This window comes from Tauraco erythrolophus, chromosome 3, assembly GCF_009769465.1.
Source record: "Tauraco erythrolophus isolate bTauEry1 chromosome 3, bTauEry1.pri, whole genome shotgun sequence".
NCBI classification, from domain to species: domain Eukaryota; kingdom Metazoa; phylum Chordata; class Aves; order Musophagiformes; family Musophagidae; genus Tauraco; species Tauraco erythrolophus.
Window position 1 is genome coordinate 80723502 of NC_141467.1, and position 18070 is coordinate 80741571.

At 37.8% G+C, this 18070-nt stretch overlaps 1 protein-coding gene across 1 annotated transcript in view; it reads right to left on the reverse strand.

Annotated features, from left to right (window-relative positions):
- Positions 1 to 18070, reverse strand: part of STK3 (serine/threonine kinase 3) — a 153943-nt gene that overhangs the window by 43559 nt on the left and 92314 nt on the right. The window contains 2 exon segments of the mRNA XM_086609491.1: positions 5501 to 5676; positions 17273 to 17465. Of these exon segments, the coding sequence (XP_086465617.1) occupies positions 5501 to 5676; positions 17273 to 17465 (369 nt within the window).

Below are 18070 nucleotides of genomic sequence, written 5' to 3' on the forward strand. Positions count from 1 at the left end.
TCATCTGCTGCTTAAATAAAATCAGAATAAACCCAGCTAAGCTTTGGGACAAAGAGGTATTTCAAATGAAGCTAACTCCACCTAGCTTTATTGCTGAAATTCTAATTAAATTCAATATGTTCTTCAGTCACTTTATGGTATTTACTCTTTTACTAAATCAATTGTCATATTATACATTTAAAATGTTAACTGAAGTGCTCAGTATCTGCAATACTATTATTTCATAATTATTATATGCTAATGTATTTGTTCTGTTTGAAATCCAGGGAAATATTCTGCCTAGGGTAACAGATGGCTTTTTAAATTTTTGTTGCTATTCCAGAATCTTTAAGTCACCCAAAATGCATCTACTTAAACATGATACTGCAGTTACTGCAAAACATGATCTACATGTTCACTATTCAGTATTTAACAATCTGGATACCATTTGTGTTTGGAAATAATTCTACTAAAGACAGAAATCATTACCCTAGCAGTGCTACAATAAATAGATTTGCCTTTTTACATGTTATCATCTCATAACAAAAAGTAAATGACTCATTTTAAATGAAAGAATATATTCAATCAGTGCAAATGAAGTTTAGCAACTTATTCTGAGTAATGTTAATTTACAAGTTATCATCAATTATATCACTTCTTACAGTTCATCTAAATTTTTTGTTAACATCGTGTCCCCCCCACTAACACATGTTACTAACGGACAGAAGGATTTCCAGAGCAAGTTTACATCTTACTGAGGTGTAAACTGTCACGATACAGTAAAAATGTAAGCAGCAGGTTATTTAACAACACATAGCACATCGACCAAGCAAGCTAAGATTTTTCTGGTTTTCCCCACACGACAAAAACTTTGAGCACTTCTTGCTTATTAGAAGTTCACCTTTTTTGGTGAAAAATATCTTCTATAATGCCCATAAAAATGTGATAAATGCGACACAAAATATCACAAAATCTTCAACTGTGAAATACAAAGAAATTTGAGCAAGCTGCTTCAACAACACATTGAAGTCATACTGCTTATTTAATACACAGCTAACTCATGGAAAACATTCCCCATGGAAAGAAGACAGCTATCATAATAGCAACATAGCCATACAAATACACAGTATTTATAAAAAACGACTGTTCTTAAAAGGACTAGTCACTTCGATGTCGAAATAAACACATCATTTGCTCTAATTCGGCACTCTGATCCAAACTGCTGACTTGTGAGCTAAGACTAAAAGCCCATTAAACAGTTCAGCCTCGTTATGAAAAGCCGTTTAATCATGCATCATTAACATTTCTATGAATATAATACCCATATTATATTCTATTATATGCACATAATACCCATACATTACACAGTTTTACGGCGTCTTTACTTATTCAAAGACATTATGCTGCTTTTCCTCACAATGAGCAATATCTTGTTGATTAACATACTAGCATCAAGGTTTGCTGTGAATAAAACATCACTTAACCCCAAGTAAAACTGACAGAATTAGGGTTAAAAATATTGCTTTAATTTTGCCATCTGCTGTATGCCCCTTAAAAATAACAAAAACATGTAAAAGAACTGCCTATAATCTGATAGTATTAATTGAAAATGAAAATCCATAATGATCCTTGAGTGTGAAATATGTATTGAAAGTTTAATATAAAAGCTGAATTTTGAATAAACACTAGTTTGTTTTCTGTAAGATTTTTATCCAGTCAGAACTTTAACACTTCCATTTCAAAGGCTGAAGTGAAAAAAAAACAAAACAAAAAACCAACCACAAAACCGAAACGCTTACAAGGAATTCAGAAATACATTTCCCTAAGATACACTGATATAAGACCTATACTTTTGGTTTTGAGAATTTAACATGAGACAACAAAAATAGGCAACAAAATAATCGAAAACAAAGATCAAAAAAACCAACTCTATGCAAATTCCTAGTCACAGAAAAGACAACGTTCAAAAATGTTTGGGGTTGTTTGAGTTTTTTTTTATTTTCTAAAGGCAATCAAAAAAATGTAGGATAAAACCCCCAAACATCTCTTATGCACGAAAACCAGCACCTTAGCCCTGAAGCATACATAACAGGGTAAATTTGGAATAATGTAATATTCAAGGTGACTATAGAGTACCAGAATTAAGTCTAGTTAGAAGTTATTTGCAATATACCTGGTTCAATACAACGTAAAACTTGAAGGTGCAGTGGCAGCTTTTTCTCACCAATTCATGGAACTTTACATCAACTACCAGCACAGATTGATCATGGAACTGAAGGCCGACAGCACCAGTCAGAGAAAGATCTCAAATTCCCATATGGCGTTAGTGAAAAAGAAGTAAGATCAGCTTTTGAGTTTGAAAACAGATGTACTTCAACAGTGAAAAACAAAGCACAAATATGTACTTACACAAGAAAAAATGCTGCTAAAATTACTTTTTTTAAAGCCTAGACGGATGATGGAAGCATCTTATTTTCTTGGAAAAGTATTCTATTTTCACTGGAAAGGAGTTTTTAAAACATTTATGTCAGGGCGGAAAAATATGCCCACACAAAAATTTTCAAACAACACCTAGCACTAAGTTTGTTTTGCATTATTTTATACATTCATTATCCACCTTATGAGAAAAAGCTTCCTGAATCATTTATTTACATTATCTAAAAAGATCAGCAAGTGTGTAAGGTTAACTGCTATATCCGCGTTACTATGTATTGTTTTAGCAAACAGTAAAATGTACTAGGAATAGGATAAAATATCACTGTGACCTAAAGTAAATATATCACTTAGCCACAAGAATCAGCTCCCAGTTCTTCTGGTCTCACCTTATACACACGAATAAACTGATTAGTTGCAGAGATTTATAGGGATTGTTTTTCCTTCCTCTTCCCTCCTCTGTCCTACCTCAATGGCATTTCTGCTTCTCTATTTATGCTGTAACAGACACATACACTAACAAACTTCTAAGTCCTTCCATCCAATACACTTTATCGCCTCTTGGCGTGGCACTGTCATTCTGCCCTGACTCACAAGTGAAGCGCTTGTTGGCTGCCAGCACTGGCATGCTATGTACAGCTCACAAGGGTATTCGGGTAAATAAGAATAATGGCATCATTCAGCAAATAAGTCTGGCGACCTCCAACTTAGAGAGCATCCCTCCTCTTCTACATAGAAACCTGGAGTATCGATTTCCTCTTTAAACAAAATCGCAACTGTCAGCATTTACTCTTAGGATCCCTTTCTAGATCCCATTAAGGCTAATTCCAAACAAAACAGCATGGAATTATTTAGTACAAAAAGTTTCCATTATTTATCTCTTTCATGAATCATTTAAGACTTCATGTCAGCAACTGAAAACATTCATGTCGATCTCACAAAGAGTAGGCAATATATTATGCATGCTGCCCACTGATTTATCCTTTCAGAAGGTCTCTTGCAGGCCACTTACCAATACTGCCACTCTCTGTCTAAAACATAAACAGAAGTGCTTCTAGAATGTGTGAATAAATAACAATTGCCTATGGTTAAAACCAGCAGGCTGCTAAAACCAATATCCTACGTCACATCAGCTGGGACCAGATGCTTCAGAGAAATGTATTCTTGAGTGGACTATTCCAAAGCAGTACACCCATTATTGAAGAGACTTCCTAAGCTCTTTCTTAGGCTGGCTTATCTATAGAAGCATTTGCCTTTCTTCATGCTTAAAACAAAATTCTACCCTATCCCTCTCCAACTATACACAGTGCCCATGCAAATAGTTACTCACTTTTTTTGGAAATCCTATTTGGTCTTCAATCACAATCATTTTGTAGCAACAAGCCTTACAATGCTGCCTTTTTAGGAAGTCAAGGACAAACCGCACGACATCACTTCCATGAGACACTGGAACAGGCTGCCCAGAGAAGTTGCAGATGCCCCATCACTGGAAGTGTTCAAGGTCAAGTTGGATGAGGCTTTGAGCAACTAGTGAAAGACGTCCCTGTCCACGGCAGGGAAGTTGGACTAGATGCCCTTTAAAGGTCCCTTCCCACCCAAACTGTTCTACGATTCCGAAGTTTTTGACTTGTCAAGTCAGCGAGGTTTGCCTACAACACCGAGAGCAGCTAGTTTCTGATAATCAGAACCCCTCAAGTTTGGTCCTAGGAGAAATTCCTATTTCAAGAAGGCAACTTCATATGTACAAGCAATGCCAACAAGTTCCACAGGATTATGCATGTGTGAATTATTAATGAATAGGCACTTACGGAATCAAGATCTTCGCATTTACAAGATGAATAATTTTTGCTTGCACTTCTTAACAAGCAATAGAAAAGATAGGATGAATTTTAAATTGTTCTAAGAGCAATTTTCTTGCCACTCTAATAACTCCACTTAAATAACAGTCAGTTGCTTTCCAATGAATAGTGCAAATAATTATTTTGTCAGTCAATTATTAGGATGATAATTATTGCATTTTACAGTCAAAAAAAAAAAAGCCTAAAAAAAACCCCACCCAAACCAAACTCCAACTTAATCAAAACTCTCCGGCAGTGACAGCTTGTTCTGTGCTATTTAACTGGCTGTACTCCAGTAGCTTAAATTTAAGAGTCAGCTTTATGTAGAAATGTAGTAAGTGAAAACTGGGGAAAAAAATCCCACACCTACAGCTGTCACCTAAAATTAAAAACAACATTTTTCTCCAAATCCCAAGCGTACTTTCAAAAAGGTGCCATGTGATCATATTTAGCTACTGCACTACAGTTAAGAACATTTTTAATTTACAACAGATAAACTAAATTGTTTCATTCAAACATGTTTAAAAAAATTAACAAAAGTGAAAACCAGGTATAATTATCTACAAGTCTCAAAACAGTAATTATTGGTTTCACTTTAAGAGCAACCTATAACTTAAGAACTTTCTTTTTTTTTGCCCGTTATGATTTGCAACATAGGCAAAAAGAAATAAACTACACATATTTTGGAAGGGGAAAAACTCCACCCTAAAACAGACAGCCTGGTGTTAGAATAATTCTATGTAGAGAGATGTGTGCTAATGGAATAGTACCAACAAGCTGCCTTGTGCAAAACAGTAGGTGATCTTAACCTCTCCAAGGAGATTGATTAAATGGCTCCAATCCTGTTGAAAATGCTTATCATTTTACTGAGATACTCAGCAAACATGACAACAATATACCATGCCTGTAGCAATTTACTTTAAAAAAAAAAATAATAACCGGGTCAAAATTTTAAAGTTGTTATAACACATAAGTAATAAAGAAGCAAGAATACTTAAAAAAAAAAAAAGGAGCTACAAAGAAGTATATTCATAACATCACATACTACTCCTCATTAAAAAGGTCATGCGTTAAGCAAATGTATTTATTTCAACAACCAGGATGAAGCATCAAGATTAGATAACAGGACAGTATTCTTGAAAGTTTACTTATTTTACTTGTATTAACACAGTTATAGAAAGCGATTAACTATTTTTGGCACGTATAAAATAAACATCATGCAAGAAAGTAAACAATAAAAATGTACTTACGAAATCAAAGTCTCCATCTTGAGGGACTTTCCAGTTATCAGGGAAAACGTTTTTGGATATGTGGTAAGGTTCATGCATGTTCTGATTACAGTTTTCAGGGCTTTTATTCTTGGAATCTTGTTTATCAAAGTAGTCCATGAAAGAAGGTCTTTGAACTTGCGGTGAAGTAGCATTTCCTGAGTTGAAAGGAAAAAAGTTAAACCAATTTGAAAATTAAAGGTTTACTGCACTACAAAGCAAACTCTATTTATTAACTTTCTTGGATTTTACAGAAACTAATACAGTCATCTCTATGTGGTGCAAGCCTCTATTTGTCCCCTGAGGATCTCTGGCATAAAAGCTCATAGCCAAAGAATGATATTTTTGTAGCAAGATACAGTGTGGAGAAACGCTCAAGACATTTTAGAGTCGCACACAAATAATATTAGAAGTTACTTCATATGATATCTATTTGTTGTTATAGAGACTGAATAACACAAGGTGCTAAGCATCCCTTTGGATTTGAATGCCCCTAACTTCAAGGTCTGGTTCACAGGCACTTGTAGGAAAGCAATCAGTTCCATCCCGCACGACATTCTTCTCTCTAAACTAGAGAGGCATGGGTTTGATGGATGGACCACTCGGTGGATAAGGAATTGGCTCAATGGCCGTACTCAGAGAGTAGTGGTCAACGGCTCGATGTCCATGTGGAGACCGGTCACGAGTGGCGTCCCTCAGGGGTCCGTGTTGGGCCCGGCCCTCTTCAACATCTTTGTCGGTGACGTGGACAGTGGCATGGAGTGCACCCTCAGCAAGTTCGCCGATGACACCAAGCTGTGTGGTGCTGTCGACACGCTGGAAGGGAGGGATGCCATCCAGAGGGACCTCGACAGGCTGGAGAGGTGGGCCCGTACCAACCTCATGAAGTTTAACCAGGCCAAGTGCAAGGTCCTACATCTGGGTCATGGCAATCCCAGGCACAAATACAGACTGGGCGGAGAATGGATCGTGAGCAGCCCTGAGGAGAAGGACTTGGGAGTACTGGTGGACGAGAAGCTCAATATGAGCCGGCAATGTGCTCTTGCGGCCCAGAAGGCCAACCGCATCCTGGGCTGCATCAAGAGGAGCGTGGCCAGCAGGTCGAGGGAGGTGATTCTCCCCCTCTACTCTGCCCTCGTGAGACCTCACTTGGAGTATTGCGTCCAGTTCTGGAGTCCCCAACATAAGAAGGACATGGACCAGTTGGAGAGGGTCCAGAGGAGGGCCACGAAGATGATAAGAGGGCTGGAGCACCTTTCCTATGAGGACAGGCTGAAAGAGTTGGGGCTGTTCAGCCTGGAGAAGAGGAGGCTCCGGGGTGACCTTATAGCGGTCTTCCAGTACCTCAAGGGGGCCTACAAGAAAGATGGGGAGAGGCTGTTCAGGAGGGCCAGTTGTGATAGGACAAGGGGTAATGGTTTTAAAATAGAGGGAGGTAGATTCAGGTTGGATATTAGGAAAAAATTTTTTACCATGAGAGTTGTAGAACACTGGAACAGGTTGCCCAGAGAGGTGGTGGATGCTCCATCCCTGGAGACGTTCAAGGCCCGGTTGGATGAGGCCCTGAGCAACCTGATCTAGTTGGAGATATCCCTGTTCCTTGCAGGGGGGTTGGACTAGATGACCTTTGAAGGTCCCTTCCAGCCCTAACGATTCTATGATTCTATGATCAGTTTCACCAAAGGTGCGATATAAAAATTATTTAGAAAAAGAACTTGCAAAAATAGCCACATAAACCGTGTCTAGACACTGCTTAATTAAATTCATTGCCACTGAGGATTCTCAGCAAATTACAGGATCACACTCTACAGATGGCTGCAAAGCACCCTATCTCCATGGTGCAGAAACCCTGGGGGATCTTTGTCATCATCTGTGCGGCTGCAAAAGCTTTATGAAGCAGATTGAGATCAGCATGAGCTCCCATTCTATTATCCTTTTCATGAAGCTGAACATAAAAAAATTATCTACAACTCTAAATGACTGAAATTTGTTTTCATTTGTGGGATTTCAAAGCAAGTTCTTTACTAAATAAAACAATAAACAAAACATAAGAAATGCTTTAGTAGTTCTACACAACTGTCACCTCAGAGACTATATTCTGCATAGCATTGACTCATGAAACGTGTACTTGCTTGCAGTGTAACACAGTCTACATAGAGAAATATGAAATACATTTCTACAAGTAAAATATGAAACAGGCTGAGAAATATAAATAACCAAGCTAAAACAAAAACAAAATAAACCACAAACCCACAAAAAAAAGAAACTCCCACCAGCCACAGGTAGAACTATACTTTTTAATTATAAGCATAATAAAATAATTAGGAATTTTTATTTGAACTACTGGTTTTAACAAGTGAAAAGGAAAACTACTGGAAATCTTGGAGCTTGTGTTTAACATGATCACTAGGACTTGATCTTCATACCTGACTTTACACTTGTTTTTATTAATTCACTAAGTGGTTTTTTGTTACTCTCCTCTTTTTACCTCATTTCATCATCTCTTCCTGTGGTAATCCATTCCCTGTGTCTTAAGATTTTTTAAATTCATTCTAATTTTGCTGCATGGTTAATAGTGGCCTATTTTTTTCATTAATGCTCATTTTTGTACTGCCATCTTTCATAGTATATTGACTTGTTCTTTTCTTTCTGCTTTTTCCACATCATTCTGTTCTAGTAGGATTTCTTTTGGCTTTTTGAATGTGGTGTTCTACTGTCTGGCTTATGCTCTAGGCTTTCCTGCACTTGACCTCAGTTGCTTCTCTTCAGCTCCATGATCATTCCTCCATTCAGTCTGCCATGTTTCCATACACACCTTCTCCTCTCCACACTTTTTTAGCGCGTTTTTCTCTCAGTTGTTGCCATGCTCTTTTTCTAATATTCTTTTCTAATCCCAGATGACAGTTACCTCTACTCACCATCTTTTGACAACTACAGCCATACAAAAACATTCAGTGAACTAAACTCCAGGTTGAATTTAACAGACCACAGAGCAGATACCTCTTCTCCAAAATCTCCAAAGTTTGCCCCCACTAAAGATCACTTGAATGAGGTTTCTGGATCTCCTGAATCTGGGACTGAGGGATGAGAAGTAAACAGTAGGGATGCCAAGTAACTACAGACATAAGCACTGAAGGGCAAAAATGGAAGAAACTAAACTTTAGCAAAGCATAAATTTAGAAAACAGATCCAAGAGAAGGTAGTAGTATGAAAGAGGTGAAATTAGAAACAGAAATACAATGTGTTTTCTTAATACAAACCTTTTATTACTTGCTGACTGCTGCCCAAAACCCCTGGAATTATTTGTGCCAAAAAGATAGGACACCACATTGCTGGCCTTTCACAACCAATATTTCTCTTCTGCTGAGACAGTTGTACTTATGTTTCATCCTTGAGACATACTTATAAACATGAAGATTACCAGTGTCTCTGTTAGAAACTCTGAAGTACCAAAATGTTGGCCCATTACAGGTAAGACAGTCTCCTTCCTTGAGAGGTAAAAGAAAATACTAAAGATTTTTCAAGCACTGCTCTTCAGTTTTAGAACTATTTATAAAATCTCCCTTATATTTGTAATAGAAGACTGCCTACAAACGTAAAACAAACCAATTTCTCCAAATTCCTTGCTATCAAATGCACATTAAGGAAAGTGGGTCAACAGGCCTGAAATTACACCAGAATGAGCAAAGCACGTTTATTATACACTTTGAGGACTTGTTCTATTTGCTTTGATAAAAAAGAATTTAGAACTCACTTCCAATCCCAGTTTAGTATACAGTTGGTTAACCCATTTAAAAGAACAAGAGCTGCTTTCCTTCACCGCAAATAGAAAAACTCACACACAAAACCAGAAATATCATGCCTGCAAAACTATGGGACCAGAGATGTTTCAAGGTTTGTTTTTTCCCCAGTGTAAAAAATTAAAATAAAAAAAATGAAGGACTTACTTTTAAAAGTTTACTTTTAAGTTTTTATTTCATTTTTACAAAGAATTAAATGAAAAAGGGACTCTTTTTTTTTTTAGATCTCCAGCTAGCCTAAGACAAACAAGTTTAGTTAATATTTCATGGAAAATGAGATATGTTGATCCTTACTAGTTTAAAGGCCCTGTGATGGCTCCTACCTCTTTTGTACTGACTTTATAAAATACTCAGGCTCTTTATGCCAGAGTAAACTCACGTAGATTGCATCTGTTTTGCAAAATGCAAGGTCATTAAAAGATCATTTTGGTCTGAAAGCACTTTTTCTAACTTTCATAAACAACAGAGTAACAGTATCTTGTTGACTGTCTTTCAAGAACCAAGAAATCTAAAAGTACAACACAAAGATTCCTTTAAGGACAATTAATTCACTCAACTATCCAGTAAATTACTTCTTACACAAACTACATATTTTTGCTGCAGAATTTTGGTAGCAATCAGTATTACTCCACACATGCACTGACAACCTATTGTGCAATAGACTGTTCCATTCCAGGAGGCCTTGGATTTTCCAGCTCTTCTCATTTTAGTTCGCTCTTCAACAAGAGATGATAGCGTTTAAAAATGTTTGCCACAGTTTTAACATTCAAGAATACCAGTCTCTTATCATCCCTATACTTGCCCACTTCAGGATTTCAAGATGGCTTTGGGAAGAAAGTCACAACAAAAACAGCAGTCTCAGAAATTGCTGGCAAGCCATGGAACGCAGAGACCACCATGGACACTGAGAACAACAAGTTCTATCTCAGCAATACCTCTGACAGGAATACAGCCAGGGTGGATGTCCCCAAACAGTCACATAAGAGAATTTCTTCCCTAAAAGTATGCTGGATAAAAAGAATGAGGCAATGACATAACACCAATTCTATTACAGTGTTTTAAAAACATATCATAGCTAAAATAAATAATTTTAAACACACATTTCAAAATAAGAAGGAATGCACATTCCATTCTAATGGATGTTTTGATCAAATTCAATTGATGTCATGTATAAAGAAAAATGCTTTTGTAGTGATATATTTCCAAATACAAAAGCATCGTATTAGCATTAAATTGATTTTAAATACATTTAAGAGTTCTGTTGTTACTTGTTAAGTTTCTACACTCTGTGTTGGGCTGAGCCACGTATACATTCCCCCATGGGTAGTCTGACTAACTCAGGGTCAGCATGTCGGCAAATCCAGGCTTGCCTTACTTTGTCAGGCGGAACACATCTCTCCACAGCAGTCCCTGATCCTCAAAGAGGGCCCCATGGTCATAAAAGTCAAACCTCCATGAACAACACTAGAGGCACAACCAAGTGTTGACCCATAGGATCCACCCAGTCCTTTCAAGGCTTTTCCTTCACCATCATGATCAAGAACATACGACCTTGGAGTTACACTCTCGAGGTCATTCTCAAGAACTCCTCTGGCAGTATCACTGGCACATGCCCACATGGATGGGCAGCAGGAGACCATAGCCTAAGCATTGGACAAGCCTTGGTAGTCTTTCAACATTGTGGAGTTGAACCCTGGGCAAGAAATAACTTTTTCCTAGATAGCAAGTACGTCAGCAGATAAGGGCATCCAACTCCTACAGAAAGGAGTCTCCCACTACAACTTCCTGGGAGGGGGCAAGTGGTATTTTGTTTGTTTGTTTGGAGTTTTGGGGGTTTTGGTTTGCTTTTGCTGTGGGTTTTTTTTGTTTTGGTGTTTGGGTGGGGTTTTTGTTTTGGTTTGGGTTGGGTTTTTTCACAATTTTCTATAGGAAGTCTAAGTCTTTCTCTCGTTCCATTACTACCAGGGCACTGGACCTCTTCTGCAGCTGCAAATCTACAAAAGAAAGCATTCCTTCTTTTGCCAAAAGCCACAAGCTTCCACAGCCTTCCTCATCCTGGGGATCTCCATCTGCCACTAGACTGAGGAACATTTCCAGCTGCTGCCTCTTCAGTGAAGTTCGGGGATCAGGCTCTTCTGTCTGTAGTGCTTCTGTGAAAATACTGTCCATATCTTTATTCTTTCAAAATATATTGGTTTGTCACTGTTAGAGTAAGAAGCTGTATTGCAATCAGCTTTTAGCTCTTTTTGGACTATCACCTCTGCTACAAAGGCTACAACAGCTTTAACAACGACATATACTACTTAGGCTTTTTATTTCATACATTCTTACCACTTCTTTCTCACCAAACAAGGTGGCCTACAACACAGTGGCAGTAATTCTCCTGGGAAATTAGCAGAAATTCTCCTGGGAAAGTGGCAGAAATTCTCCTTCCAGCGCAGGGCCACAAAGATGATTAAGGAAGTGGAACATCTTTCTTATAAGGAAAGTCTGAGGGACCTGGGTCTCTTTAGCTTGGAGAAAAGGAGACTGAGGGGGGACCTCATTAATGTTTATAAATATGCAAAGGGTGACTGTCATGAGGATGGAGCCAGGCTCTTCTTACTGGCATCCCATGATAGGACAAGGGGAAATGGATATAAGCTGGAACATAGGAGGTTCCACTTAAACATGAGGAAGAACTTCTTCCCAGTAAGGGTAACAGAACACTGGAACAGGCTGCCCAGAGACGTTGTGGAGTCTCCTTCTCTGGAGATGATCAAAACCCACCTGGACACGTTCTTGTGTGATCTGATCTAGGTGGTCCTGCTCTGGCAGGGGGATTGGACTAGATGATACTTTAAGGTCTCTTCCAATCCCTAACATTCTGTGATTCTGATATGGGAGACAGCAGCTTTGAATACAATAAGGTTGATGAGAGCTTGGAATTTTGATCTCAGTCTCTGGGCAAACGCACTTAACAGTGAACTACCATGTAGAGAGTTGCCATAGCCACCTCCTTCAGCCATATTTTAAGCAAAAATTGTGACTGTATTTTATGAGCGGGCGAGTTCTGCTGCTAATACGTCTATTAGACAACCACCTCAGAGAATGAGAGGTCAGTCTTCTTGGTTTCTGAAGCATCAGCAGAAGCTAGATCACCAGTTCCTTAGGCTGGAGCAGCTGAGAGTCTACCAAAAGATGTATCTAAGAAATGTTTGACAACAGAGAGCTGTGTAACAAAGTGGTTACCAAGCTTACAGTTTTCACATCACAGTGACTTATGCACGCAAGTCTTCATCAAAATTCAAGCTTCATTCAGTATTCTGTCTGTTTTATAGTATACCTATTTATCAGAAATAATTGCAACTGGCATTTAAATGGAAAATCCACATATTTTTTTAACCACCTGAAGCCTTCACAGACTTTTCAAAGGACTATGAACTCAATTTTAAAGGCTTTTTAATGGGAAAAAGTTTCCTGTACAAAACATTGCTTTGCTTCCTGACAATGAGACTCGTAAAACTGGTTTTATTCTATTTTTCCACCATCTGGAGAAGAAGAAAAAATACTCAATGATGCTACTATTATAAAGCCATTAGTTCATCCCAGCTGAGTTATACTTTATTTCTGCTTTCAGCAAAATAAAGAAAATCCACATTAAGCTAGCATTTTGCAACAGTTCGTGAAGCAGAATTGCCAACACGATGTTTTCCTTTGGAAAAAAAAAATCCCATTTGTAAAAGATACTACTACTTACTAGCGGCATAAACGAATAATTTTATTACCAATCACAGGAGAGTGCTCGAAGACTAGAATAAGCTTGGAAACACCTGTCATCTCTTCCTATATATACAGAAGTAAAGTACTAGTACACTTGCATATGGCATCCAGCAAAATGTCTTAACGTGGGCACAGTAAACAAGTTTGAACAAAACTACATTCATGAAATATCAATGCCCATGTTACACCACCACTGAAACCAGCCCATAATTAAGCTTCTTTGCTGAATTCCTATAGGTCCTGGGTCATAGGTTATTATAAACCACATACCAATAGCTTCTGCTTTTCAGTTGAAAAAAACAGCTAGAGGACTTAGGCCTTTCTAAGAGTTATGAAGCATCACTCCAGAGCTACCCAAGCATCCACCTGCTATTACAGAGGAGACTGACTTACAGTATGCTGCAATCTCTTAATAGACTGAAATCACTAAAAAATTACAAATAAATATAACCAACTCATGAATTCTCCTTTCAAAGTGTAGGTTCTAACAGCATGGTGCAAGTCCTGCTGTAATTAAGGCTCCCATAATACAATGACACAAGAAAGTTCAGTGAGTGAGGGCTGGAATCCAACCTGTCACTTGCCAGCTGAATGATGAAAACATCACTTGCCATCAGGCTGTCTCCAGTTTACTGGCTTTCCTTCACTTGTGTTACAGGTCTTGAGACAGTCATCGATGGGGAAGGAGGGAGGGGAAGGAAGCTTGCTGTCTCAAAGATTATATTCTTTTGTTTGATCATAAGGAGGAATGTTTAAGAATTATACTGATTAAACCTAAATCATTTCATGACTTATAGGGCAAAAAGCAATAAAAAAGACTGACCCAACAACTTTTCTACATTCTATCTGTCAAATGACACTTCATTAGTTCACTGTCCTCTTCTTTTAATATACTCATTATCAACCATGAACTATATAGAAGCTTCACTGAAGTCTGAAGCAACAGTTATAAACTCAGTCCAAATGGCAAGAAGAGGCAACTTGTTTGCGAGCACAAAACTGACAAATATAAATTTAACAGGAAAAAAAAAAGGGGGGTGAGGAGGAGGTGTTAATGAAAAGAAGAACGGAGAAGAACTAGAAGTACTCCTGGTGAACCAGAAAGCTCTAACACTAAGCCTTGCCGAAAAGCCACAAAGGGAACGCAGGGAAGCTGGTCTGAACACCGTTCTCAGATTTGAGGCATGAAAAAGCTTCTACATGAAAATAAGTACAATCCGAGTAGCTGAACCAAAGTAGTACTATCTTCCATCAATCCTACTCTTTCTTACGTGCCACGTTAAACATCCTCAAATTAAGCTCTGTCCTCCCAGCTCTCTGTATTCTGCATTTTCTTCCCTCCTTCTAGGTACATACTGCATAGTCTCTGCTCAGAGCATGCCCAGACTGTGGTGGTTTGTTAATATCTTTGATGGTGATTTTTCAAATGACCTAAATCACTCACCTCCGTGACACATGCATACTAAGCAGGAAGACATAAATGCTGTTTATTGCTAGGCTGTATATTGTATGTCGGGGTAGGATGACAGGCCTCTTTTTGTTCCAAATCCCAATTTTATCTGGGCACAATTCCCTATTTGTGAAAAAAATATGGTTTTAGTTATTTTCTGTCATGGTGCCCAGAGGCCTCTAAGCATGGGCACTTATAAATAAAAACTTATTATTATTTCTTATTTTGTCCTTAAGCAGGGAAACCAAAGGCAGAAGGAAAAAAAAAAACCCGTGAAATTAAACACAAGAGCAATTAAAAGAAAAAAGTTTGTCATAAATATTTTGTGTCTCTAGGAAGGAAATTAAATTGCTCTTTCCTAGTTAATTAAGTTCATTTCTCCAGGCTTCTTGCTTTCAATGTTCTATTATTCAAAAGCATCAAAGAGTATTTTTAAGCTACCTATTCTGATTTATTATAATCAAATCACATAAAGATCTAGAAAGTGTCCACCTTGCCTATAAAGCTGCATTGGAAAAAGCAACCAATTTCCAAAATCTTGCATCTTTGTCAAGCACAAAGAAGCACAAAATCTGTATCTGCCTCTCAGGAAGAGTAAGGATTTGTATGTCTTTTCCTGGTGACATTTATTCAGGACACTTGCTGCTGCTCCTGTTTCAGCCAGTAGCACATGAATCACAGAACCAGAAGAGGATCAGCTACAGTGGACATGATTTATATTTATTTTCAGCTGAAAGATGTGGAGGTCCTATTCTTGAATTGTTCCTAATCAACAAGTGTCTAATGCAAAATATAAGAAAGTTCAGCGAGTTAAGTGCTGGAACCAAAGCTGTGGGTTGCCAGCTGAATGACGAATCACTTGCCATCAGGCTACACCAGTTTGCTGGCTTTCCTTTGCTGGCATTACAGGTCTCAAGACAGTCACCTACCATGGGGAGGGAGGGGAAGGCAACCTGCTGTCCCAAAGATTATATATTCTTGTTTGGCAAGAAGGAAGAATGGGTTTAAGAATTATACTGACTAAATTCCAAGGTGTAGAAAGGTAACTCCCTTTCTAACTACAGATTGTTCCTGGAATCAATTACAAATGGAAAATAACTGTACATTTTAAAAATAACGTCTCCAGCAACATGGCAGACAAACAGGACATGGATAAGAGACTGCAGTGCAAACCTAATGACGCTTTTTTGATCTGCTTGGCATACCAACAGCTATTTCTTCCCAGTACATACAAAAACTACAGGCATAGTTATTAAGCCTGAACTGATTTGAAAGGCTACACAAAACCCTTCTTCATAATACTTTCACCTTAAAAATTACTTTATTATCCTTTACTCCAAATTTGCTTCTAATATCTTTCTCTTTTTTTTGTATCACTCATTTTTTCCTTAACTTGTTGCAATTGACGAGTTTGAGATCATTTGTATAACCTTCCATTAGCCTCACAGTTTAATAGGCAAATATTCTGTTTCAGCATGAAAACAAATTAAAGCAGATACTGAGTGTTTTCATGAGCTGAATCATCCTACTTAAACTAATCACTAATCAACAGGTATGTTTGGTATATTATTGCTGAGGACACTAGGAAAAAAACCACACTCAAAAACAACAAAACAAAACCACCACCAACGACAAATCAACAAAACCTCTCCTTCCTTCCCATTTGCTGTACATTAAACTGCAAAGAAAACATATTCCTGGTTTGCACTTCCAACTAATCTTGCACAAACTACAGCAGGTGTATATGTGCAAACACAAATGAAACCTTATGTTTGCTTTTATAAAGCATTCAACAAAGTTATTTATTTGGTACTGATTTTTAGTCTGGAGACATGAGGTTTATTTATTACTCCCCCCCAAATAATTGCCTGGACTTAAACATTATGTTGTGCCTCATGAAATCAGGCACTTAGAGCTTTAGTCAGGTTCATCTATTGATGCTGTGCGTTCAGGTAAATAATTCTATTAAATTCAGTGGGCCTCATTCTGCAGTAGCCTTCAGCCAAATAATGAGCACATCAATATGTTTGTACGTAAGTTAACTATTTAAAAATATGTAGTTATGCATATTTCAGTGTAACTTGTAATTTTATACTTTAAAATACTCACAATTTTTTTTTTCCTCTTTGTTACCTACTCCCTCACATGCTGCTGAAGTCAATTTGGACTTTTTACTTTGGTTTCAATGATCTTTTGATCATTGCCTTAAATCAAGCATTATTGAATTATATTCCAACATATGTTCAAATAATAACAGTCAGTTATAAAATAAAAATCTGCTAATTGATCATGAGTCAGAAAACAATTTTGCAGCAAGATGTGTACTGGATTGCTGAGCACTTGGAGAGTCATAACAAGTTCCCAGGACACTGACATTGAAGCAGCAGCTTCTCACATAATCACATCACTTCAGTTTAGCTCCAAGGACCTGGTCCAAATGTATGTGAGACAGAAGGTAAAAAGCAAGAGACAAGCAGCAGAAAGGAGAATTCACAGAAGGCTAATTTTAGTGTTCTCCAGAGAGACTTAGCAAAGCACCAAAACCAGGCTTCTGCTTTGAACCTCCCACTACAGTCACCTTTTTCTCCACAAACTATAGAGAGCACTTAGAGACACAAATACTCCTCTCCTCCTGTTTCAACCACAGAATCTGATGCTTAAAAGACACTGATGACACCATGTTCTCATGCAGTATGAGAAAACATATTACACTATTAAAAGAAAAGTAAATTAATGACATACTTTTCATGGTCCCATCTTCCTCTTCATCGTCATCGCTATTTATTACCATGGTGCCCAAGTCCGATTCTAACATAGTACTGTTGTGTTCAATCATTGTCTGGGCGCCTTCACTCATCGTGCTTGTGGCCCTCATGGTACCAGCGCTCTCCGAACTGGTCTTCACCATGGTGTGAGAGTCCAGCTCATCTTCATCCTATGAAGAAACATTTGTCAGAATGCAACAGATTATTTAAAAAAAAAAAAAACAACAACACAAACAAACAAAAACCAAAACCAACAAACAACCCAAAGTTAAGTAGTAATCATTTAGATGCTTATTCATTATTTCTATATCTTCGCATGACGGAGTTGTACTGCTAGACTTCCAGGTTTAAAACTTCACAAATTACAAAAAAAAAAAAAGTTCCATATAAAGGAAGAACAAAAACTTTCTTCTTTCTCAGATGTACAGCAGGAGGGATATGCCAGAAATGTGGCCCACACAGCCACTTCACATCAGCAGTCAGTTTTGAGTATCTTGGTGATTTTCATGACCCATTTTCCTGCCCAGCATCTTACATTATGCACAGCATCTAGAAGACAGATACCCGTTCAATTTAGGTATTAAACAATCCTCCAAAACTATTTTGGAAGTCCACCTCAGAAACAGAAAATCAACTTGGCTTACTTCAAGTATTCTCTCTAAAAACCTCTGTCACAAGAGCAAGAAAAATAACTTGCTGATACTAAGTAGAAAAATATCTGTAGAGTGGGTGGGGGAGCTAATATCATGAAGAGATACAGCAGCATTTTGAATCA